The sequence below is a fragment of the Filicampus tigris genome, chromosome 10, assembly GCF_054856515.1.
Source record: "Filicampus tigris isolate MCC_2025a chromosome 10, RoL_Ftig_1.0, whole genome shotgun sequence".
Taxonomy (NCBI): Eukaryota; Metazoa; Chordata; class Actinopteri; order Syngnathiformes; family Syngnathidae; genus Filicampus; species Filicampus tigris.
This window is the reverse complement of record NC_141226.1, coordinates 10,213,008-10,237,461: the sequence shown is the minus strand read 5'-3', so window position 1 is coordinate 10,237,461 and position 24,454 is coordinate 10,213,008. Positions and strand designations below refer to the sequence as shown.

Sequence of the window (24,454 nt, the reverse complement as noted above, 5' to 3'; positions counted from 1 at the left end):
CAGGGCATTAGAAGAAAAGAAGGCTAGAGTTAGTAATTAAGTGGCAGTAATTTAATATAGATCATTCAAATATTAATAGCACAGTATACTAATTTACCTTTTCATAAATGTAACAACACCTATGTCGTGTGAATTTTATCTAAGAAAAAAAGTGACTCCGCATACATTATTTAACAAATTTCTGCTGCTAGCACAAAGCATTGGAGTACCGCACATTTATTTGTTTTATTTGCTTGGTTCAAAATCAGCAAATATAAATCAGATACAATCTGCAACGCTTAAGATGACCATTTTGTTTACGGCTCAAGCATAGAAGTAAAAACAGAATAGAGTTTTTTTTCTCAATCCCTTCATTAAAATACAGCCGGAGAATAAAAGCAGAGCTTCTATAGACTAAAGGGGCAAAGACTGAATGAGTCCCTCACTTACACTTGAGCAACAACAGGGGAATGCCTCTTTAAGCTAAATGGAATGGAACCTATTGCTAACATCTTTATCTGCACTGTGTATCTTCAAACAGAAACCTGCAATCTAAATGAAGCTGCACCTCCATTAGTTATGGGCATCTCCCCAAATAGATGTCTCCTTTTTTTACCCACTCATGAAAGCTACAGGTGTTACTGTTGTAAATTATCTTTTCATTTTTAGTTTTGTTCTTTGTTTGTTTGTACAGCTGCGATTTTGTTATCCTGTCATTCTGTAGAGCCCCGTAGTAGCACAAGTCGACCTCTATCTTCCGTGGGGTTTTAATCGTGACAGTTAGGTAAACTAAAATAACATTAATTAGCATAATGATATATTTCAGTCTGTCCTTTTCTGTGCGCCTTGATGTTGCCAGTGTGTTCTTTCTGGTTAATTTCACCCCAGACTGTCAACAAGAAAAAAAAAAAAGAAAAAAACGACCGGGTAAATAAAGTAACTGACAACTAGAAATGTTCATAATTATATCCATGGCGAAAGTCAGGTTTTTTTTTATATTTTCTGTTACTTTAGTCTCCCGGTTGTATCCATTAAATAAGGTAAAACCATCAAACATGAACACCTCCCCAAAGTATGTAACTTAATGATTTAAAACAATGAAAAGAAACTTGAAGGTAATACGCTGGTTAAGTCCAGTAAAACATGAATGTCAAACATGAATTGAAATGGCCTTAGTAGGCCTCAGTGATTGTGAGTCCACTATCGCATACAAGCAACTTAAAGAAGACATTATGATCTCGTGTAAAAAATTCTGTGTTAATGCAATCTGTGGAGCTTCACTTGTCTGCACTGTCACTATCGCCACCAAACACTCCGACACGCTTCTATTGACATTTGGAATCAATCCTATTCGTTTGCATTCTCAAGTATTGAGGGGATAAGTTTCGCCTTATTACACGACTGATGAAAGTTGCGTCCTTGAGCCAGATGGAATTGTGCAGACTAAATGTCAGCCCGCCAATCGTCCTCAATGGCTCTCTCCATGCTGTTTAGTTTCGAAGGTTGCAGAGATAGAGCCGTAATCCCCGTGGCTGTGCCAAGGTCTCCTTTAACCGACCGCCTCCAGAGTCTCAATACAGAGGACAGCACTGAGGCTGGCTCGACTAATAAAGATGTAACCTCACGCCTCTCTCAAACTATGGATAATGGAGGGGGGATCATGAGGGCTGCCTCTATTACTTTTATGCAAGCAGCTCTCTGAGCATGTGAGGAATTATTCCTTGTGCAAGATCCTGTTAGAAGAGGGGTGTCAGAAACGTTCCAGGACCAGGTGGCACAAACCCAAACTATGAGTTTTCCCCTTCACTATGGGCCACAATCAACAGAGAAGCGGCTGTTTCACCACAACAACGAGCCTGCTCACAATACACTGAGCGTCCTACACTTCCCTGCCGTGAAGAATATAGAGCCTCCCTGCTCACTGGGCATTGCTCTGTGCGATTATCATTTTTATTTTGTTTCAATTTCAAAAGTTCAAGGGGATCATCATGGAGACCCGTTTTGAAGAGGTGAATGACATCTAGATGGCCGAGATGACAGAGCTGTGTATGGTGGATAGTGGAAAAATCCTTCCAGGAGTGCATGAAGGCATGACAGAGAAGGCTGGGAAATTGCATTAGTCTCCGGGGTGATTACTTCAAAAAAAGAAAACCTGACAAGCTCTAGCGCAAAAAACGACAAGCACCGTTTGGACAAGAATAGAGCAACGCTTACTAGCAGAGTTCCCACCACCACATGGTTTGATGTTGCACTTCCTAACCCAAACAACTCCTTTATAGAGCTAAACAAGAATAGACGTTTTATTTCTGAAACCAACCAGTGCTGTACACATTGTACTGAAGCTAGCACAATCTGCATTGAAGCCATTCATGAGGCCGTACATATTTACGCCATCACAAAGTCATAAGTACGTCCTCAAACATGTCTGCGCGCACGATTTGTCATTAAGTCTTTGCTTCTATACTTTAGCTTGAGCATAAAATAATATCCTTTAATGAAAGACTGCAAGAGACATGATATCATGAAACTCAGTGAGATTGCAGTTAGTGATCAGGTCTGCAGATTCAGCGATGAAGCCTTCGCCAATGTTGGTGGCAATCAAGTCAGTCGGTGAACAACAAAGACGATAACTCACTCACTCTTTTTGAAGGATGAAAAATAAAGATTACCGTATCTTATTTTAAGGTTAAGTGTTGCTTTTATAGGCAAATATTGAAAATATATTTTCAGTGAGATTTTATAGTAAAGTGAAAATTTTGGACTTTTTTCTGGAGTTATCCAGTTTTGCGATAATCAACATCAAAGACCTTGTTGAACCTCGTGAGAGACTTTTACATGTTTCGTTTTTTGTTTTTTTCAAATAATTGCTTAATGGGGGATTTTGAAAGATTTGAACATAGCCTCACTTCCCTCCCACCCCTCTCCTCACGTCTCTGACCAAAGACAAGCCCCTCGCTTACTTGAACATGAAGGATCTTAGCCAGAGCTGCTACATAGCTAGCCTGACTTATTCATGCCGGAGTTTTGTAAAACACTAAATGCTACCGGTTTGATGTTGGATGTTTTGGAATGTGCAATGGAAAATCAAGGCTGCTGGGTGGCCTTGCATCCACGACGAACGATTGACAATCTCTTCGGTCACACGTTCTGTCCCTACAGTCTCTTGACAGGCTACTCTTGCCAAGGCGTGAGTATTTACCTCAAATAAAATTAGAAGCGTAAGATGGAGCCCGAGATGGATGATTTTTCAAACGTTCAGAAAATTGCAAACGTCTTTAATTTATAATAATCTTGAATACATGAAATAAAATGATTCGCTTTAACCTGGATACCAATAAAAATGAATAAATAAATAACAAAATGTATTTCAAAACTGGAAACGTCTGTTTTGCATTTACGCTCATCAATTATAGTTTGCAGTTCGGATTTGAAAAATGGATTTTGTGACACTGGCCCTGGAACTTTTCTGACACACCTGACTCCTCACTCTTTATTCAGGATGTTTGAATGACAATTACGTTTTGCTCATGCAAGTGTTATCAGTGCATAATTATAGGCTTAAGATGTAGTTCCATTGCACGTATGTGTTTGCATACTGTGCATGCTGAATGTTGGTCTATGTGCGTGGATGTGCGTGTGTGTGTGTGTGGGTGGGTGGGTGTGTCAGTGTGTGTCCAGCATGCTCTGGTGAGATGAGATGCTTGCCTAATCATGTCTCTTTCTAACAGATTTTTGTCTCTGTCTCCTTGTCTTTGACTTCTCTATCCAATTCTGGGCATCTTCCGGCATTATTTTCCTCAAGCATGCCAAAAAATGCTTTTCCACTTTATCTGTAACTAATAAATTGAATATAGTGGCAATCGATTGTTCCTTGTCTTCTAAATTAAAATGAAAACATGTTGACTTTTATTAAATTGTCTCTAGATTCTTTGAGTGGGGTGGATGTGCAGGGCCTTGAAGATTCCAAGTCACGATGTCACTCATTAAGGAGTGGAGGTTCTCGTGAATTTACCGTTACTCTGTTATTTATCCTCATGTTCATTGATTTATTTTGGGGAGGTTGAAAAATGTAACAATTTGTTCCCCGGATAAAGTAAAGATTATGAGTTCTACATCTACTTCGACTGTTTTGTAAACAATTTTCTTTACCATTTTATGTTGCCGAAGTGATCCGATTTTTACTGCTGTGGTTCTCGCTTCCCTTTCATTCTCCCTCCATTCTAAGTTGTCTGTCCATTGATCGCTTTGTCTTTTTCTGTCTTCTGTTTTTCTGTGTTGTGAGCTTCTTCTTCCTTTTTACTCCTTTCTTTTCTTTTCTTACTTCTGAAGCACCTGCTCTCTGAATGGGCCTGACTCTGGTATAGCTGTGTTTTTAAATAGATTCATGTTTTTTCTTCTTCCTCGCTCCTCTTCTCTTTCCCCTCTTCCCTTCCATCCCCCTCGAAAACCCTCTTCTAACCCTCTCTTTATCTCTCTTCCCCTCTTCTCCCGCCCCCTTTTTTCTCCTCCCCCTCCGCATTCTGTCCACACCCCGATGTGTAGGAGCGACAGACACATGTACATAAGTTTACTAACTTATAAACATGCACCTACTACCTCACTTTTTTGCCCGCACTTGTTCTTCTTCTCTCTCCGTTCTGCCTCTCTCATTGCTGTCTTGTTCTTTACTTAACGTGTCCGATGATCACTCTGTAATTGCCACGGCACCTTATTACAACCCTCTCCTGTCCACATACCCAGTTCATTTTGACTGCACACTGTTATCTGTATGAAACTTTTGTGTACTGTACAGTATTTTGTTGTTGCAATGTGCCTTTGCCTACATTGCCACGTCATTGCGTGGAAGCGGAGCAGAGCTCTTCTCTCTCACTTCCATCGCTGTCTTCTCTTGCTCTACCTGTTTCCTCTGTGTCTTCCTCCCACTTCCACATTATCTCTGTTGTGTTCGTCCACCTTTTTATTCCTCTTGAGTCGCTGAGGCATGCAAAGTGACCTATGAGTTCAGTCCCTCAATATCCAGTAGCACTGGCATGGACAAAATACTTTTTAGGGATTCATTAACCTGTTAGAGGTTCCGTTTACATCCCCATAGTTCTCACTCGAATTATTCATGTTACCGAGAGAAACCTCACTCTTTTGACGACAAAAATGTACATATTTCAGACGGATGGTTTAAAAGAGAGTCAGAGAGGCATTCTACGTCAAGATTCAGAAACCATCTCTCCATCGGACTTATAATGGCCTTCTTCCCTTCCAAAGAGATTGAATAATTTAGCCTCTAACAAATAAAGTCGGACACGTTTGATTCGGTTTGACACCTTCAGGTGCCTCCACGACCATTTTTACAGCTGAATGGGATAGTCATTCGCTGCCAGAGGCCTTTCTCCGGTGTATCTTAACGACTGTTGTTTTACATCCTAAAATAGGCAAATTATTCTTAGATGGGGTATGCTTCTAATATTCATGATACACCAAACACCTTTGGGATGGACTAGAACAAAGCTTTAAATGTTCCTCTGCGTAATTGGACAACAAATTCCCACAGACACACACAGACATCTTGTAGAAACTTTTTTCATAAGGATTGAAGCTGTTAAAAGGGAAATCAACCCAAACGCATTTTTTCAAGAATATGTTCCCAGCAGGCCCACTAGTTGAAACACAACATTCTGATTAATATTGCGTTTCTGGAATATGAGTTAAGCAGCAAAATCCACCACTTTTTAGCCGTCTCAGGGGGCAGCCATTTTGTCACTTCTGTTGACTGAAAATGACATCACAACAGCTCAGGGCTCAGGTAACGACCAATCATGGCTCAGCTTCAGAAAACAGGTCATCTGTGATTGGTCGTTACCTGAGCCCAGAGCAGTTTCAGTCGACAGAAATGAAAAAATGGCCGCCCCCAGAGATGGCTAAAATGGGTGCATTAACTCTTATTCCACAGATGAAATATTTATCAGAATGCCTTGTTTCAACTAGTGGGCTTGCATAGAACATATTATTGAACAAAATATGTTTGGGTTGACTTCCACTTTAAAGCTGCTCCTTACTTTCGCTTCCTGTAGGTGTAATCGCTAGGTATCCCGATACATTTGTTCCTATGTGTAAGACATACTACGTTAAGTAAAGAGTCCAAAGTTCAGTGTAGCCATTGCTCCAAGCGATGCCAGAAAGGAAATGTTACATTGCATTTAAATAAAAAAAAATAAATAAATCTTACACCATGATCAAAAAATACAACATTTCCAGAAAGAGAAACTGATTGTAGATGTCATGCCCTTGTTGAAGCGTTACTCAAGAGTATGTCACGTTATTATTGTTTGTCAAGGCAGCTCACTCTGTTTGGGTGAGCTCAACAAGATGTGTGTCTTTCTGTTGAATTCATCAGTATCATAAAGTAATTGGGACTAAACTTGAAATATCCCTTTGTAATTTCTGTAAAAGGAAAAAAACCCTGAAGTTCATTCTCCCCCTTCCTGTTACCTCTCCTCTCTTCACTCTCTCTGCATCTCGCTCTTTGCCTCTCTATCTGATTCTCGCCCCCTTACCCGACCTCCTCTCTCTCTCTCTCCACCTTTTTTCTCCCCGCCCTCCCTCAACCTCCTGCCTTCTCCTCTCTACCCCAACTCTCCTCCTTTACCAGTGCGCCGCGTCCCCCCTCGTTTCTCCATCCTCCCCTCCAACCACGAAATCATGCCGGGTGGGAGCGTCAACATCACCTGCGTGGCGGTGGGGTCCCCAATGCCCTACGTCAAATGGATGGTGGGCAGCGAGGACCTGACCCCCGAGGATGAGATGCCGATCGGTCGGAACGTGCTGGAGCTCAACGGCGTGCGGGAGTCTGCCAACTACACGTGCGTGGCCATGAGTAGTCTGGGTATCATCGAGGCCACGGCTCAGGTCTTAGTCAAGAGTAAGAGACTCGCTGCGATAGGCCGAGGGTTGCAAAGGGGTGGGAATTTTCCAGTCATTTTGCCCAACGTTTCTGGTCAATTTCCATGGGAAATAACGTGTTGGCTCATAACTTTAATGACTTGTAAGTTGGGGCCCAATTTTCCCCATTCTATATTTAAGTTCCCTATTAAGAGCCACATTTTCAATTTTGTAAAATGTATGGTTCATTTCCTTTTATTCCCATTAATTCCTGTGATTCCCGTTGAAAATGTCCAACTTTGAAAATTCCCATAAATTTGCAACCTCATACAAACCCCTTCAACTTTTTACTACTTCAACAATGTCCTAATATATCTTGATGTGCTCCCAGCTTTGCCAAAGCCTCCTGGCACTCCCATCGTCACGGAGACCACAGCCACCAGTGTGACCATCACATGGGACTCTGGTAACCCCGACCCGGTCTCCTACTACATCATCCAGTACCGAGCCAAAGGTCCGGACAGCAAGTATGAGACGGTTGACAGCATCACCACCACTCGCTACAGCATCGGTGGGCTGTACCCCAACACCGAGTACGAGATCCGAGTATCAGCCTTCAACAGCATTGGCCAGGGCCCCCCCTCTGTGCGAGTAGATGCCCGGACGGGAGAGCAGGCCCCGGCTAGCCCACCGCGAAATGTCCAAGCCCACATTATTTCACAGAACACAGTGATGGTCCGGTGGGAGGAACCTGAGGAGCCAAATGGGCAGGTGGAGTGTCAGATTTTTTTTTTCTTTCAGCTGACTTGAGATCATGTCTGTTGTGCATTGAATACATGCGGGGAAGAATTTGCGATACATTTTATGTCATTTTGCACAGGGATTTTAGCTAAGGAATTTTGGAATTATTCAGTTGGACACAACAAATTTAAAGACGAAGTCAACCCCCAAATGTCCTTTCCAACAATATGTTGTAGGCGCCCCCACTAGTCTTAACACATTGGTAACGCATATTGGTCTGCTGTGCTGAAGACAAGTTGGCGCCCTCTTATTGGTTGACAATAACTACACTTGCCATTTTGTGCCTGGTTCTTGGAGCTGGGATGCAGGCTTTTTATGTACAGAATACTGTTCTGAATTCTGATGACAATAGTGTTTGTGGAATATGAGTTAAGAAGCAAAATCCTCCTGTTTTTACCCATCTCAGGGGGCGGCCATTTTGTCACTTGCTGTCGACTGACAATGACATTGACAACCAATCATGGCTCACCTGTTTTCTGAAGCTGAGCCATTAATCAGAGTATCAAGTTTAGACTACTAGTGGGGCTGCATACAACATATTATTGTAAACAACATTTTTGGGTTGACTTGCACTTTAACATACATACAATCGTGAGTGCCTTCAAAAACTGTTTTTTTAAAATAGCTTTACTTTTCTTTATATATTCTGCTGAGTTATTTTAGTTTAACTTTAATATGATAGGTTCAATACTTACATGGTGTCCCAAAAGTTATTTTACACTCCATTTTTTTTTCTGTTTTATTTCAGTTATCATTTAGACAGACGTGAGGCGATCAGTATTCGACAGCTTAGGCATTGCAATTTTTAGGAGCATTCCATTGTCCATTGCTAACACATTGACATCGGAGCAGTAATTGATACGTAGTGAAGGATCTAAATCTATACGAATGGCTTTATATTAGTCAACAGGTTAACCAAAATCCAAAATGGGAATTACACATCGCATAATCAGTTAAAAGTCTCAGAGTCAGCATGCCCTGATCTGAACACAGGACCAGCTGGTGAAGATCAGCCCCATAGGCAGGGCCAGCCAGGGAGGAGACCAGCCCACATTATGTTTAGATTTTGAAGACAATATAAATGCGAGGGCTGCATGTTAGACCGTGCCCCTTATCTGCCCTCGCCCGTCTCGGGTGAGAGCATTCGCGAGGATGGAAAAGCTGCCCAGATCTGATCATTGTATGATTCCTGAACTTCAGAGATGGTAAAGAAAATTTACGAGAAAATTCAGTCAACTTGTGTGAGTCTTTATTTACATTGTATACCTTCTTGAAAGATAAAACGAACACGCATTGAGTAAGTAGTTGTTTTGTAAATTGCTAATTGGGCTTATGGACTCCAGACCTACAAATCATTTCAACAGTAGCCAGACGTTTTTCTGTCCCTTACTGCAGTTCAGTTGAGAAGCTTTATACCTGCCTCACTGTTCCAACATGCGCTAAAGTTGACACTATCCATAGCAAGTTTCTTCAAACAGGATGTGTTCTTGCCAAACCATGAAGCAGAACGCCTGCTACTATCACCACTGATGAAAACACCGAACGTCTAGATGCAAAGCCAGGGAAAGTCTATCTGGAGGTCTGCACCAGAAATCAGCATCATCAAATACTTGATTCCTTGCTTACTGCTTCGGAGAGTGACATATCTTTACCTGTACCGGTTTCAGGTTGTTGAACATCATAATCTGCTTAAAGTGAGAAACTTGCCATGGATAGCATAATTGTTCTGCCCATCGGAGCAGTGTGACGGCCACAATGCTTCTCAAAATGGCGCTGCAATCAGGGACGGAAAAGCTTCTTGTCAGGTGGCAATTTTGCAACACTGCTCCAATGTTAATAGGTGAGATATGGGCAAGGAATGATATACCGGTACTAACAATAACTGCACAGCCTAAGCTGTCAGATGCTGATGGCCTCACATTAGTCTGAATGATGCCTAAAATGAAATTGAAAAAATTCCACCTTTGACTTTTTTTCCAATACAGTGCTGTATCAAAATATATACCCGCAACGCGTTAACTGTAATCATACTGATGGTGCATTATCATCTTTGTAAAGGTGGATTTTTTGATACAGCCCTTATGTTGGATCTCATTACATTGTTCTAATAAAGTGTCCACTTGCATGTGTCTAAATCTTGCAAATTGATTTTGGAATGCCAAGTGGTCTTTTTACTCATATTTAATTAAGGCTGAGGATATTTTTGATTCTTTTACATATTATATTTCAATTCTGCACATCCAGCAGTTCACTGGAGAGCAATAAAGTGATTGCTTTAGAATTGTAATTATTTTCATGTGACATGAACAGTAGAGGCATTGGTGCCAACTAATAGTACAGGGGGGGAAATGATTTATCCCCATCTGAAATTACATTTGCCTTTTACTGAGGACAGACTAACAAGGTTTCAGATTTGCGCAGAGACTTTAAGGAGATTAAAACATTAAAGCCTTCATAAAATTCCCCACAGGGAGCTGTTTTGAGTGTGCAGGTTCATGTCCTTTACAGGGATTGTGCTCCACCTTTGTAGCCCCTTTAACACATAAGTGCCAGCCCAATCTCTAAAGAAAGAAAAGGTGCTTTCTGCTCTAAATTAAGAGCACTCCCTCTGGAATTCTATCTCCTTTTCGACCATCTACAATATTGACAAAAGTGCATTTTGTGCATATGAGGATTAAAGTTATTAAAGGAGTGACAACAGATTGCTAGTGGAGGTCATGAGTGAGGACAGTAAACAAATACGGTGACATAGTGAGAACGCAGTTAGTTTGTATTGAAGGTGTTTTGTCCAACCTTCAGCCACGGGAGGTGATCACCTTATGACAGTGACCCCTTACAAGGTGTGAACCACAAACCCGCGTGGCCATCTGGACTGACGTAACCATAATTCATGGATGACGACCTTGGCTGTGATAAATACTAGTTGTTTGTATGCTGAATGAAGGGTTTATGGATTACCGTGCATGCAAGACAGTGAGATTAAGTGGGAGACCACTTATCACACAGCTCAGTCGAGGATGACCTTAAAAACTCAACACGCTATTTGTCAATCCCTCTCCGTGCTTGCCGTGTTGCAGGTGAAGGGCTATCGTGTGTACTACACCATGGACCCGTCCCGGCCGATGAATGAGTGGAAGATCCATAATGTCCAGGACAGTGTGATCACCACTATACAGAGCTTGGTGACCTCCGAGACATACACCCTCCAAGTTCTGGCCTTCACCTCAGTCGGGGACGGGCCCTTCTCTGACCCGGTCCACGTTAAAGTCATGCCAGGAGGTCAGTGTTGTTCACAAGCAAACTTAATATCACATCATATACTGTACGTCGTCATTGTTGGGTGGAATCCTCGCAACTCCTAAATCCCTACTTTTCAGGAAATTTTAAAAAAAAAAAGGAAAGCAAAATGCCACCTTGCTTGAGTTGTCAGACACCGCACTGTTCTCCTAATGTTGCTGTCATATACCATTGCTCACCAACATCAACACAACACTACCTATCAAAATCATGTTCACTCGCTAATTTATTACAATGTCATGGATTAAAATGCACTTCGATTCGTGGCTGACCAGTTCCTTCTGCCCCACCGCATTACCGCTATCCATTGTCAACAAAACAGGCAAACTCAAATATATACAACATATCAATTTTCACTCATTATTATTATCTAAAGAAACATCCAGCTACTCAATCTTGAGGCAGCGTAATGCCGCACGGTTACTGCAGAGTGAGGGATGAGGAGATGTTTTACAACATCTCTCAGACATTTGAGTGTTCAAGAGCGTTAACAGATCTGTTCTCAAGATATGTTCAACCCTTTAAAGTGGTTCATAATGTGTAAAAATAACAATATGAGGACAGGCCAATAGAATGGATAATATCAATATAGGAAACTGACCATAGACATACAGAACAAAGTTTCTGCATGACGGTGACGATGTGACAGCTAAGTATAAGTTTTAATTTACTATTATCAACATATTCAAGTATAGGTGAGAAGAGGGTTGTATGTACAATAGCTTCAATAGCATTTTTAGACTGCTCCCAAAAAGAGGGATAATTATCTTACTGGCGAAAGTTCAAGATAATCCTAAATTGCATAAACTTTACAGGGAAAATTCATTCCACCCTCTCTAAACTTTTTTTTTATGCACATGTCCAATTGTTTAATGTTTCACTACATTTTGCACCACCTGCTGTTCTCTAACAAGGAGCTAAACAGCAAAATTCACAGCTGGCATTTGATCCATGGATTGACCAATAGATTTATAATGAGGGCCACTACTGTGTATTGCCGTGACTCCTACAGTCGCTCTTGTGAAAGTCCCTGTAAGTGTATTCATTAGTTTGTTTTTTTTCTAAATGTATGAATGTTTGAATATAATTGCTCAAACACATGTGAAAAGACTAAGAACTGCCTAGTACTCAACTGTGGAGATAACATTTTGCACCTGATTATTATAATGGTCATCCGTAGTATTAAATACATATCACATAGTTTGAATTACAAAGAAATAAACACAGTGCTAATTGTTGGACCACTTAGCCCATTGCCCTGCAGCATCACCACTGCACGTCATACAAATCAGCATGCAGCTTATTCAGATGACAAGTCTAACCCAGCCGCGATGCAATGCTGAGCTTGAGCTGTCACAACACGTGCATCCTTCAAATGAGTAACTTGCACAAGCCGACACTTAGGTTTGTGGAGAGTCGTGGAAAGGAAACAGATTAACAGGAGCAAGAATTTGGTATGTTCAAGATACTCAAGTCACGACGGCAGTGGTTGCAAAAGTTGTCGGTATTATGTGGCAGCAGGCATGACGAGATTAATGCTCACAAATCTGTGATGGCATTACGTATTTAAATTCCCGTGTAGACTTGGGACACTTGTACCTGAACATTTTGTCAGTTCCCAGCTCTTACAGGAAGCGAAACATGATTTAAATAAAAATATTTGTCGAAGTCTGATGAAAGAAGGGTTTCCTGGTTGTAACATAAATTCCATGGAATTAGGCGGAAAGGTGTATTGAATGGATTTAAAACGGTGGCAAAAAAGCTGTTTTTCTGACGCCATAACTTAAATGACAAGGTGAAATATACAGCGCAACATCCTAATAAGTGACAAGCTTGCACACTGTAACTTGCATTATTACAGCTGTAATTGGTTGAATGCAACTGCAATACAATTACAAAATATCCATTGAATAATAATATAGATGTAAAAAAATCTAAAATTAAATAAATAAATTAAAGATGTGACTGACATAATACTAGAAATAATCACCCAACCAACAACTCAAAAAGCGCATGTCCGGCTAATAAAGCTTGAATTGTTTGTGATCAAAGTTTGGGTAGGGTCACTGATGGTGTAGTGGTACACACGCCTGAGTTGTGTGCGGGCAGCGTGACGGTGTCTGTGTGTGTTCCCTGGCTGACGACCAGTTGAGGGTGTAGTCTGCCTTTCGCCCATTGTCAGCTGGGATAGACTCCAGCACCTCCCCGCGACCCTGTACAGGATAAGCGGTTTGGAAGATGACACATAATGACACAAAGTTTGGGTGTATTTCTATCAGGCACAGTTCAACTCTTAATTTAGCTTTATTAAATGTTTTTTAGCTTGCAATGGTGTAGAACTACACATACCGAGAGCTGTTTCTAATATTTTGGCCTACACTCAAAATAAAAAAGTGATGTTCTTCTTTTTGTTAATACAGTTGTTAGACATACTATCCATAAAAGAATGCCTAATAAGTCTTTTTTTTTCATTTTCCAGTTCCAGGACAACCAGGGAAATTTAAAATTGGGAGGGTGACTGACACCAGCATTGAGCTGACCTGGGAACCTGCATACACCAAGGAGGGCATCATCAATTACAAGCTCCTTTACAAACCTGTCAAGTACGGCAGTTTGGTAAGACCGTCTACCCGCTGGATACTCAGGCTAACGAATAATATCTATGTGGTGGTGTTATTACACAAACGGATATTTGAACACAAACAATGGCACAACACATTTAGTCAGATAATATAACAATACTCACAAGCCTTATATCTGTTATCCCCTGTGAAAAAGGGCTAATATCACTGCATCTTACGGTGTCAGAGTAGTAGTGAAACTCCTCTTTGTTTGCATGAACATAGTAAACCAACCCCAGGTGAATTACTCCTGCTGCACAAAAAGTCCAATTATTTACATTCCCTTTAGTTAAGTTATTACTACAGTATATGTTTTTCTAAACAATATTAGTGCCAGTTTCCATGTTTAAAAAAACAATTCAACCGTTTTTATTGGGTTATTCGGGAGGCTTGGAGTGATTCATGGCATTTGCATTTATGTTAAAGGGAAGAGATGATTTGGCACATGATCCTTGATCCTTCTGTCCAGCATCACTTTCTCAGCTGGTGACACCCTCCTCTTCTCTTTTTCACTTGCAGGAGAAGCTGACATTTGGGCCGCGGAACTCCTACACGGTGGAGGGTCTGAAAGCCAACACGGACTACTCCTTCTCCCTGGCAGCCATTTCAAACAAAGGCATCGGTGCTTTCACTAATGAGCTGGTGCAAAGGACGTCACAAGCCAGTATGTCTCCTTTTCCTTGCCGTCATATGATGAACACACACGCACACGTTGCTGCTGTATCATGTTTCGCCTTGCACACAAATGTCATGAAAACACACTTTGACACAATTTCAGTTGGTGTCCGCTGACCTGGCACGAGATGGAAACCGTGTGACACCATCTGACCATTGATCTCTTTTATCAAGTCATGTATCCAATGCCCACTCCCATTCATCCATCTGCGTTTAACTGTGACTTTCTTCCTCCTCCGCTCAGCCGCTCCCTTTTTTTCACAGCCAAAATATCTTGACAGATGGCGACGGAGCAGCGATTAATGTTTGTGTCTTCCTCCTTTTCACCCTCCTTCCACTTTTTTCCACTCTATCGGTGTCTAATATCTTTGGAAGGGTGAAAATATTTGCCAGTTATTGGCGAGCAGGCAGTGGAGTGGAGCTTTAAAGGGTTGTGGGTTGGCCTGCTATGTATTAAGTAAGCGCCAGACAGTGATTTTTGTTTTATTAGTTGTATTTTCACCCTCTTCGGCATTTCTCGATAACCAAGAATAGTCCGATAAATATGCCTTTTTCGGCTGTGATGTATTCCATCCAGCCATGTCCACACAATCATAGCTAATTTTAAAAGTGTGTTTTCGCATATTATCCACATGCCAACTGTAGTTTCTGTCACTGATAATTGGCGAACTGGGGGAAAAAAAGGAAATTATGAATATTACCAGTGTCTTCACAGAGATGAACATCATCAATATCATTTAAAAAAAATAGATCCGACTTGACAGCCAGCATCTGGACTAGATCTTTGAGCTGGTGTGCCCACTTTCGAGTGCCCCGTTGTCAACTGTGAGTGTGCCCATGTTACAGAGAGAATGTGTACCAGCAAGGGGGAAAAACAAGTCAGACTTGACAATGGAAGCCCTTTACAGTTAGTACCCAAGCAGTAGATCTCAATTTCAAAAAGGTTGCTGACCCCTGACCTATAGGTTGTAGACACAACCGTTATTGGGGACAGAGATTTTTTTTTTTTTTTTAAATCAGCATGTGTGTGAACATATGAATTTAAATGGTGCAGTTGGGGATGTGGTGTATACATGAAACATCTCTGCAGCTTTCTGAGCCCCAAAAAATGTGCTCGATACATTTAACCTGTGTCCTTGTACTTTCATCTCCCCAAAAAAGAAGAGGAAAGAAAAGTGGGGTAGATGTCAGGAGCGGTGCAGTAAAGGCCAACTCTAAATAAGCAGACTATTTCCTGAAGCACAATGCATTTCCCAGGGTGCGCTTTGTTATCGCCTAGGTTTGGTGCACATCTAGATTGTCCCCTGAGGCAAACAGCGCGGTGGCTTTACAGCTGAGTGGGCAGATACTTGAATCCGTCAGCCAGAACTTTGACTCCCACACTTGCACACATGCTGTACTCTCATCAAGCCCAGACGTCTCCGCTTTAGGTTGTCTGCTCACGGTCAATACTCTTGTCTCTGGTTTATTTCATTAAGTGTTATGCTTGCACACCAAGTGCTCGCTCGGCTCTTATTCTCATGCTTATCCCGGTGTCATCTCTTTCAGTTCGGTTTACCGTCGTCTCTTATTGTTTCCTTTTTGTATCCTGTCCCCTGTGTTTTTACTTACCGTATATCGTTCCCCCCTCTTGCTTTTCACCCCCTACTCTCAAACGCTTTACCAACTGCCCTGCCCCTTGTCCAATCAGAGCCCTCAGCCGCACCCGAGGGTGTATCCTGCGAGAGTGCCAGCTCCACCTCGTTGAGGGTTAGTTGGAGGCCGCCTCCACTGGAGGGCCAGAATGGCGAGTTGGCAGGTTATGAGCTAAGGTACCGCAGAGTTTCTGGGGCAGGAGGCAAAGGTCAGGGCCAGGAGGTGTCCGGGCTCCCTATTCCGGCCCGGCAGGCAGACACACTAGTAGAAGGCCTGGAGAAATGGAGCTGGTACAACATCACCATGGCAGCCTCCACTTCTGAGGGAACTGGACCCAACAGCTTGCCTGTACTCTGCAGAACAGATGAGGATGGTAAGACTATGTGTGCATTAGTGATTACAGAGGAACGAAAGTCAAATCTATTCAAAGCCTGGTTCATGCGGCAAGATTTTAAAATTGTTGGCCGACGTCCAAACTCTGAGAGGTCCCACACGTGACGAGAAAAAAATCACGGGTACAACAGTTTTGAACGTACTGTGGCTGGTTTGCAGTCACACGGCAAGATCAACACATTACACACAAACCGAATCATTCACGGATATTCTCACGTCAGACGCAAAAGCCGCAAAACCCCTCTTGATTAAACATGACTTCCAAGTAAACAAAAATGGCGGCAGCAGGGGTCTCAGATTGTGTCTTGACGGTGGCGCTAATTTGCGTATTATTTTTAGCATAAAAATTGACATTGGGCTAAGACGTTGTTGCGCCATGACTGTTTCGATTTTGGGTTCCCGCAGCACTTACTCAACGCCCCACAACTTCGCTTTCTGATTGGCTGCACGTCACTGTCAACTGGCTGCGTGCTCCGTTTGTCCTCGGGGCACACCATACATGGTGCAAAGTGGGGCCACAACAATTCAAGATGTTGAGCACCCCCGATTTGAGGTCGGAAGTCCTCCCGAGCGGTCGAGATCAGTCTGAGCACAGCACGCACGGCAGGAATATCTGCTAAGATCTTTGGAGCCATTATGAGAATCTGAGCCAACCTAAGATTGTCGGGAGGCGAGATTCGGGGCTAAAGTCGGGCCGATTATCCTGACGTGTGAACCGGGCTTAAGGTTGTACAATTGGGATTTCGCACAAAGGTTTCAGGAAAAATAGGGCTCTTGAGTCTTCAGCACAGAGGTGGGGTTAAGTCATAATTGTGCAAGTCATGTGTAAGTCTCAACTCTTAACCTTCAAGTTTCAATCAAGTCCCAAGTAACTGTCATTCAAACCAAGCAAGTCAAGTCGAGTCCCCACTGAATTTCAGTGTCAAAGTCTTTCCTCATGAAAGGAAGTCATAACTCACACAGTCTTGCTCATTCACAAAATGCAGTCACACATTAGCCACTTTGCAATCAATATCTGTGCTTTCTTCTCAATTAAATCTGGAAGCAACATGAAGCATGTTTAAACAGCTAGCTAACAATGAACTTAAAGTAAGCACACCTGTCTTGGGGTTTTATAGTAACAGATAAAGTTAGTTACCGCAGTTGTTGTCTCTTATCTATGAGTTAAAAACATTGCATATTTTTTCATAATCCTTAGAAACTAAATGTAATAGTCTTCAGAGCTCCCCACATGAAGTGGCAATACATTTTCTTTCCAACACCACACATATGGAAAACAACCTTAAAAATGCAGATTTGTATATGTAAACAGGCAAGAATTGTCAATTTGTGTAGTTTGAGTCTAAGTCAGATCTCATGGACACCAATTCAAAGTCATGGCGAGTCTTTGGTAAGTTTTAGCCTAGCAAGTCCCAAGTCCTAAAATTGCAGACTTAAGTCTGACTCAAGTCAAATCACGTGAGTTGAGTCACTCACCTCTGCTTCAGAGGTCTAAATGTTTTGCTCCACTTACTCCCAAAGAACACCCAGAGGCGCTTACAGGGGGTGTTACGAAAACAACATAAGACGTCCAGAATATAAGTTCTCGTAGTTAAAGATTGAGGTTTTTATTTTAGGCTTACAATGAGCATATTTCACAATGTAATAATTTTTAAGAGTGAGTGAGGCGCAACGGCAATACGTTCCACTTCACATTATTCCATCGTCATTATGTTGTATAGTTTTTACATAATTTATCTTTGAATGTTAAAAAGTTACTTGGCTGTTATGTTTTCCAGTTCCACTGTTTATACTGATGCTATACTATACTGATTATCCGTGTATTTTTGCATGTGCAGTTCCCAGCGCAGCCCCTCGTCACATTGATGTCAATCCTCTCAATTCGTCTGCACTTCGGGTTACTTGGCAGTCTGTGTTGCCAAGGTTACGCCAAGGTCAGATCCGTGGTTACCAGGTGCACTACAGTCGTGTTGGCGGCAGTGAATCACGAAATCTCCCTTGGATAAAAGATATCCTACTGGATGAGTCTCAGGTGACATCATCATGAAAGAATTTAAATATGATGAAGTGATGGTCAATTATTTGACGGTTAAATATCCTTCCGGTCTCATCTCCTTTGTCTGGGTTACCTGTCTGCTGTGTCTCGCCTGGCGGTTAAGATGGAAGAGGATGATTCCACTCAGTATGTGAGTGCGCACTCTTCTTCTTCATCAACTTAATGTTAGTACGTAGAGAACTAGAATCGCACTCGATATTGCGCAGTCTGTCAAGGTTTTAAATATTTAGCGGCTATGAAATCAATGTGTAAATGACTTATTTTCTTCTGGATAACAATGGAAACTGTATTCAGATTCATACCTTGATCCAACAAGTATTGATGGAATTTAAAAGTTGATTTATATGTTGGATGTAAGAATGCTGCCAGGTGGATTATATTTTTTACAGTAGTATATTATTTGTTTGCATTACAGTAAAGTTGTTAGTCGTAGTTGAAGTCGATCCCATCTTGCTTTGGGCAATCGGTGGGGGACACCCTGAACTGGTCGCCAGTGTTTGTTAACGGATTGCGATGCCCAACAGAGTTCTGCTACTATAGATTACGCAATAGTGCAATCATAATTATAGTAAATGTATTTGTATTTGGGGCAGAAAGAAATCCAATGAAAAGCAGTACAGCAGTAACTGAGCATCCCTTCTTGTGCTGCATGACAATTTCTTACTGTCTGTCAACCAGTTGAGAATTGAGAGTAGTCAGAGAGAGTATTCACTTGACCTAACATTTATGTCTTTGGAATGTGGGAGGAAGGCAGAGTACCCGCAGCATGGAGAGAACCCGTGAAGTCCACACATGCGCAAACCACCTCCACTCTCCACTCTGCTTCTACTGGGATATTTAATTCATTTATCTGACTAATAGGTTGTTGTACAATGATGAATACTACATTGTAGTCAATTGTTTCTAATGCGATTTTGTGTTTACATTGACAGGAGATGATTTTGGGAGGCCTGAAAGCAGAGACTTTGTATTCTGTGTCAGTGGCAGCATACACCACCAAAGGTGATGGAGCACATAGCAAAGCCAAGCTAGTGAAGACCTCAGGGATGGGTAAGCGCATGCTGAGTAGATGCTTCTGAATTTAGCGCCGTACATACTCTGAAGGGAATTTTAAATTTAGCCGCAGCAGCCAAATTAATTGAAATACTTTTTAGGTAGTTAAATTGATTATTAACTCTAACTTTCTGCTTCCCACACTGTCATTTGCAGTACCCGCCCCTCCCTGTCTGTGGGCACATTCGGGATTAGGCCCATCAGTGGTGCTTCGATGGGCTCCTCCGCTGGAATGCGCAGCGTCAGGCTCTGATGGCCAGAGGCTCCCTCTGGAAATCCAAGGCTACCGCCTCCAGTTTGGCCTGAAGAATGCCTCCCTGGAGAGCACAATAGATTTCACAAAAGAGAGAAACTTCACCATCTTAAACCTCTCCCCAGGCTCCACCTACGTCTTTGTGCTCTCCGCAAAGAGTCGAGCGGGTTACGGAGATGTAGTACAGAGGGAAATAACCGCTCCCGTCATCCCGCCCTCAGGATACCCCAAAATATCTGACTTTGTTAACGCCACTTGCTGCTCCCTCCAGTTCTCCTGGCTCCCTCCTGACCAAGAGGAGAGCAATGGTGTCATCACAGAGTACAACATAGCTTACAAAAAGACTGCAGGTTCCAAATCCTCAAGCGTGCCAGGCCCCTTTTCATTACCGGTCCTCCGTGCTCCCCCACATGTGATCACGCTGCCAGCGAGCCAATCGAGCTACACAATCCTGGGCCTCAATCACAGCTCAGCCTACGAGGTGCAGCTCAGAGCCCACAACAAAGCAGGGCCTGGCCCCTTCAGCCCCCCTCTGGTATGCCGAACCCTGGCCTTTGAAACAGGTAGAGTTGGCTTTCAGACTCCGGAAGCACCCTTTATCCAAGCACTGCTTCGACTTCACAACTCCCCTGCTGCGGAATTCACGCCGAAACGCTAAACTATGTGAAGGCCGGTTCTTACAGATTGACCCCACGCCCTCACACCCACTCCTGACCACTCCCTCCTCGCCGCGTACCTCAGAGATGCTGAGAACTATTCAGAGGAAGGCAACCAACCCCTCAATCTCTTCCACTCACTCACTTACCTCCATCACCTACCCTTCACCAATGGAAAGGGGCTGAATGTTAATGGCTGTTTGCTTCAAGAGCACTGCTTATCACATTCCCTCAGGTAAAAGTCAATACAAAGCATCGATACGCAGTACAGTATCTAATCCAGAAGGTAAGTGGACAGTTGAACGGAAGTGAAAACTCAGGCCTGGCGATTTGTTCTATCTGATAAACTCCACCGCCACTTTATCTAAAGTCTTTGCTGACATGCGGACTTGCAAGTGGAACAAACACAACCTTACACTTTGGTGAATGTGGCATGTCACATTCCTTCTGCTGCGCTGTCTTCTCTGTTCCTAGCACCATCCACTCTCCTCATCACCTGTCCATCCTCCTAACCACCTCGTCTCAACTGACTGACACTTTTTTTTTCTTTACAGGCTCAAACAGGGAGACCGACTTGTTACTTGAAATAAAAATGCTCCACTGAGTGCCATTTTCTTCTCTTTCAGATGTGCCGAGGAATTTTTCAGTCAATCTGGCCACGAGGACTAGTGTTCTTCTGACGTGGGAGTTCCCTGAGAGCAGCAACCCGTATCGCTTTAGTGTATGTCCGTCATCTTAAGCACCAACATATTTTTAATGATAGAATTAGTCACAAGCCAGCTAACGGGCACAACTTTTTACAATGTAGCCCTTTGGGTGAGGCACCAAATTTAGTATCTTAATATGGACCCAGCATGTCTCACTGTGGAGCAGTAGAACCATCTAATTTCTCCCAGCCACATCACAAAAAGTAAAAATGTCTTGTAATGAACTCTGAAAATTGTCAACAGGAGTATTGTTGCATTTCCAAGTAAATGTTCATGAAAAACAAATTCAAGAAACATTCCTTTAAGCATCCAGGTTTTAATAGGTCAATTTTACTTTGGCATTCTCAAAAATGGTTGACAAATGCAAAGTGCTCTCACAAGAATTGAGTATGAAATGGTAAAAAGTTAAACCTATATTTAGATCATACAGGACCTTACTCCAGAAACAGTGACTGAACCTGTGCTTGCTCATCTTGCATGAGAAAAGCCCTGAAGTGCGAGTGACTAATGCAGCAACACACGCAGACATGGACCAAAAACACTGTGGTTAGGGTAAAATGTAGTATAATTTTAGTTAAAGTCGGGTATGGACTAATAAATTAATAAAAAGGCAAGGCAATTTTTTAATATAGATCGTGTCATACACAACGTAACTCAGCGTGCTTCACAGTGATAAAAACAAATTGTTTTTACAACATTTAAAGGCTAATTAAGGCATTTAAAAACTGAAGAATTTAAGAGATTACAAGGAAAATAGAGAAATTAGTTTTTAACCTTAATTTAAAAGCATTTACACTTGGGGCTAACTTTAGTTCTATTTGCATCTTATTCCAATTGCATACAGCATAACAATGAAATGCTCATGCACCAAGTTTGCTTTGAACTCTTGACTCCACTAATTTGGACTTTTGATATAATAATCATTGTCATGATTCTACGTGCTGACATCACAAACTCTCCCCAAGGTGGAGTATAATCGGCAAAAGTTGGAGGTGGATGCTCGCCTGAAGAAGGCGGTCATCCCAAACCTTCAGCCTGACACCAGCTATGACTTCAAGATCACTGCACCTGAAGGCAACATGGGTGGTCTTCGCCACCGTATCACCGCCAAAACATCCCCGCCAATCACCATCCGCCGCCCGGAGATTGACCACACCCGGGACACAGAGACTACAGTCACTATCATCTTGCCATCACTGGAGTCTCGAACACCTGTCAAGTAAGACTTCAGTCTGACTGGGGTTGACGTTCCACCTTTGTAGACTACAAGTCTTCACTGCATCATTGTGCAATTAGTTCTCTTCTTATATTGATGGCTTCAGATAAAAATTAATTGATAATGTATAAGCCAATGAAGCTTGACTACATACTATACCAGGAAAACGACAGTATTCTCTTTAAAGACCTTGCAAAGGAAAAATGTATTTCTCTTCAATTTGAAACACCACAGAGGTGTGCCATTAACAGCCCTGTCAAATTTGAACAGTTTAAAAAAGTCACAAAGTGTATTAATGGAGGTTTGAAAATGGCAAAGTGTCAAGCCGTTGTCAAGCCGGCTGTAAGATGAATGCGCTGAAACCAACAACCGCTCAACTGTTATCTGTCAATGAAATACCACTACTGTAGATAGCTGCGTATTCTGTACATTTCAGGGATGTCAAACTCATTTTTGTCACGGGCCACATCATAGTTGTGGTTTTCATGACTGTGAATCCATGTAAGCCTCATATTATCACATATACATAACAAATTGATGGATAACTAGTTTTGAAATTAGAAATCGGTAAAAAAAAAAACCATTTTGATCAACTGCTTTTCAGTTATTTTAAAAGGCTGATTAGTAACAAAAAATGCTTTCAATATTTTAATGATATTCAAAGTGAAGGCAATTTGTAATTTTGGTGTTTTAGCAAGAAACATGAAGCAAGCACATGGTTTTGCCTTTGCAGGCCTAATAAAATGAGGTGGTGGGTTGAATTTCCCATAATGAATGTAAATTCATGTTAGGAGTTGGCATGGACCGACACAGCTGGGCACTTTGCCCTTTTTTGCCGGTCTGTTGTCCGTCCGCAACCTGGCTACCCTTCCATCCTCCTCCCTCCATCCTTATTCAGAAAAAATATTGTCCTCCGACCCGGTTCGTCCTCGCCCTTCCAATCTTACATTGCGTCGGGACGACCCCCCCGCCCCCCCATTACCGCCAATAAAAAAATTTAAAAAAAGCAAAAAACTGTCCGTGCATGACATTACTTCAAGATCATTAGCTGGCTAATTTCCTGTGCACATCCACTTACCGACTGGGAGTGTCGTGAGTGGATTGACAGTTTCCAACTGTTTTTAACTAAGACAGCGTTTTAGCTGCTAGAAAACCACAGTCGGATGTGATGAAGATGATGATGATGTTGATGATGACGACGATGATGGCGCGGAGCAAGCCAGGACATCAAGAGAATATTTAAGATTGCGTAATAACACAATACTATTGGGTTTTGTTGCATTTTCCCTTTTTATTGCGTTATTTCACAATAAAAATAATTATTGAAAAATAAGGCAATGTTATTGTAGCAGGAAAACCAATGTCTTCCACTTCCGGGTCATAGCTTTCAGTGTTTTTTTTTCCCTCGTCAGTGAAATGGGCATCTACTAGAGAGCAGACTATGCCTGTGAGAACAATACTGCAGGGAGGGAACACACATGAAAAACAGCACTCCAGTGTTGTGCAGGCTTAGCAAGGCAGTCTTGCTTTGCTTGACCCGGTTAGGGATGATTAGAGGGATGGACAAAAACCTACCTCCGTCCTTGCTTAGTCCGTCCTTTTTAAAAGAGTTCTCGTCCTCCATCCGATCGTCCACAAAATGGGCGGATGGACGGATGGACCGTTCCGTCCCTGGGAGGCAATGCCCGGCTCTGTGGACCGATATTAGATTCGGACGGTATTATCACTTTATTAAAAATACAGCTCTAAAATTTCCTTTTTTTTTAATTATTTGGGTAAGTTAAAAACAGCATTTTTTTCATTGAACACAATCTATTTTATTTTGAAATAAAATAAAGAATATTTGGTACATTAAGAAACGTGTACCATGTTAAGTTAAGAAAGAAAGAAAGAAAGATTAACATTATTTTTCTCTTTCAATTCTTCTAAGTCACATTGTCCTATTACTGGTGAGCAATTTTTAGAGCAGACCTATATGCTACTCATGTTGTCCTTGGGGGTTAGCTCGTATCTGCAGGCACCATGTTTTTTTTTTTTGGTTTTGTTTTTTTTTGCTGTTTTTGTTAGTTTTTTTAAGACCATGCACATTAATCAACTCAGCAAAAAAGCACCCGTGCACACATTCTGGAGTCCTCCCTCCCTCTATATTCTCTGCTACCCCCTCCCCTCTCTGCTCATCCAAGTAGGAGAACAAAAAAGCTGCTGGCCTCTCATAATTAGCTTCAAAGAGGAGGCTTGT

At 42.0% G+C, this 24,454-nt stretch overlaps 1 protein-coding gene across 1 annotated transcript in view; it reads left to right on the top strand.

Annotated features, from left to right (window-relative positions):
* The window catches only part of LOC147140782 (receptor-type tyrosine-protein phosphatase S-like), a 105,056-nt gene that overhangs the window by 59,363 nt on the left and 21,239 nt on the right, over positions 1 to 24,454 (top strand). Inside the window, exons 7-19 of the mRNA XM_086042299.1 lie at positions 4,522 to 4,536; positions 6,623 to 6,892; positions 7,244 to 7,623; positions 10,731 to 10,932; positions 13,430 to 13,566; positions 14,091 to 14,235; positions 15,937 to 16,254; positions 18,113 to 18,306; positions 18,434 to 18,460; positions 19,263 to 19,380; positions 19,540 to 20,199; positions 20,919 to 21,013; positions 21,965 to 22,218. Of these exons, the coding sequence (XP_085898425.1) occupies positions 4,522 to 4,536; positions 6,623 to 6,892; positions 7,244 to 7,623; positions 10,731 to 10,932; positions 13,430 to 13,566; positions 14,091 to 14,235; positions 15,937 to 16,254; positions 18,113 to 18,306; positions 18,434 to 18,460; positions 19,263 to 19,380; positions 19,540 to 20,199; positions 20,919 to 21,013; positions 21,965 to 22,218 (2,815 nt within the window). The remainder of the gene's footprint in view (positions 1 to 4,521; positions 4,537 to 6,622; positions 6,893 to 7,243; positions 7,624 to 10,730; positions 10,933 to 13,429; positions 13,567 to 14,090; positions 14,236 to 15,936; positions 16,255 to 18,112; positions 18,307 to 18,433; positions 18,461 to 19,262; positions 19,381 to 19,539; positions 20,200 to 20,918; positions 21,014 to 21,964; positions 22,219 to 24,454) is intronic.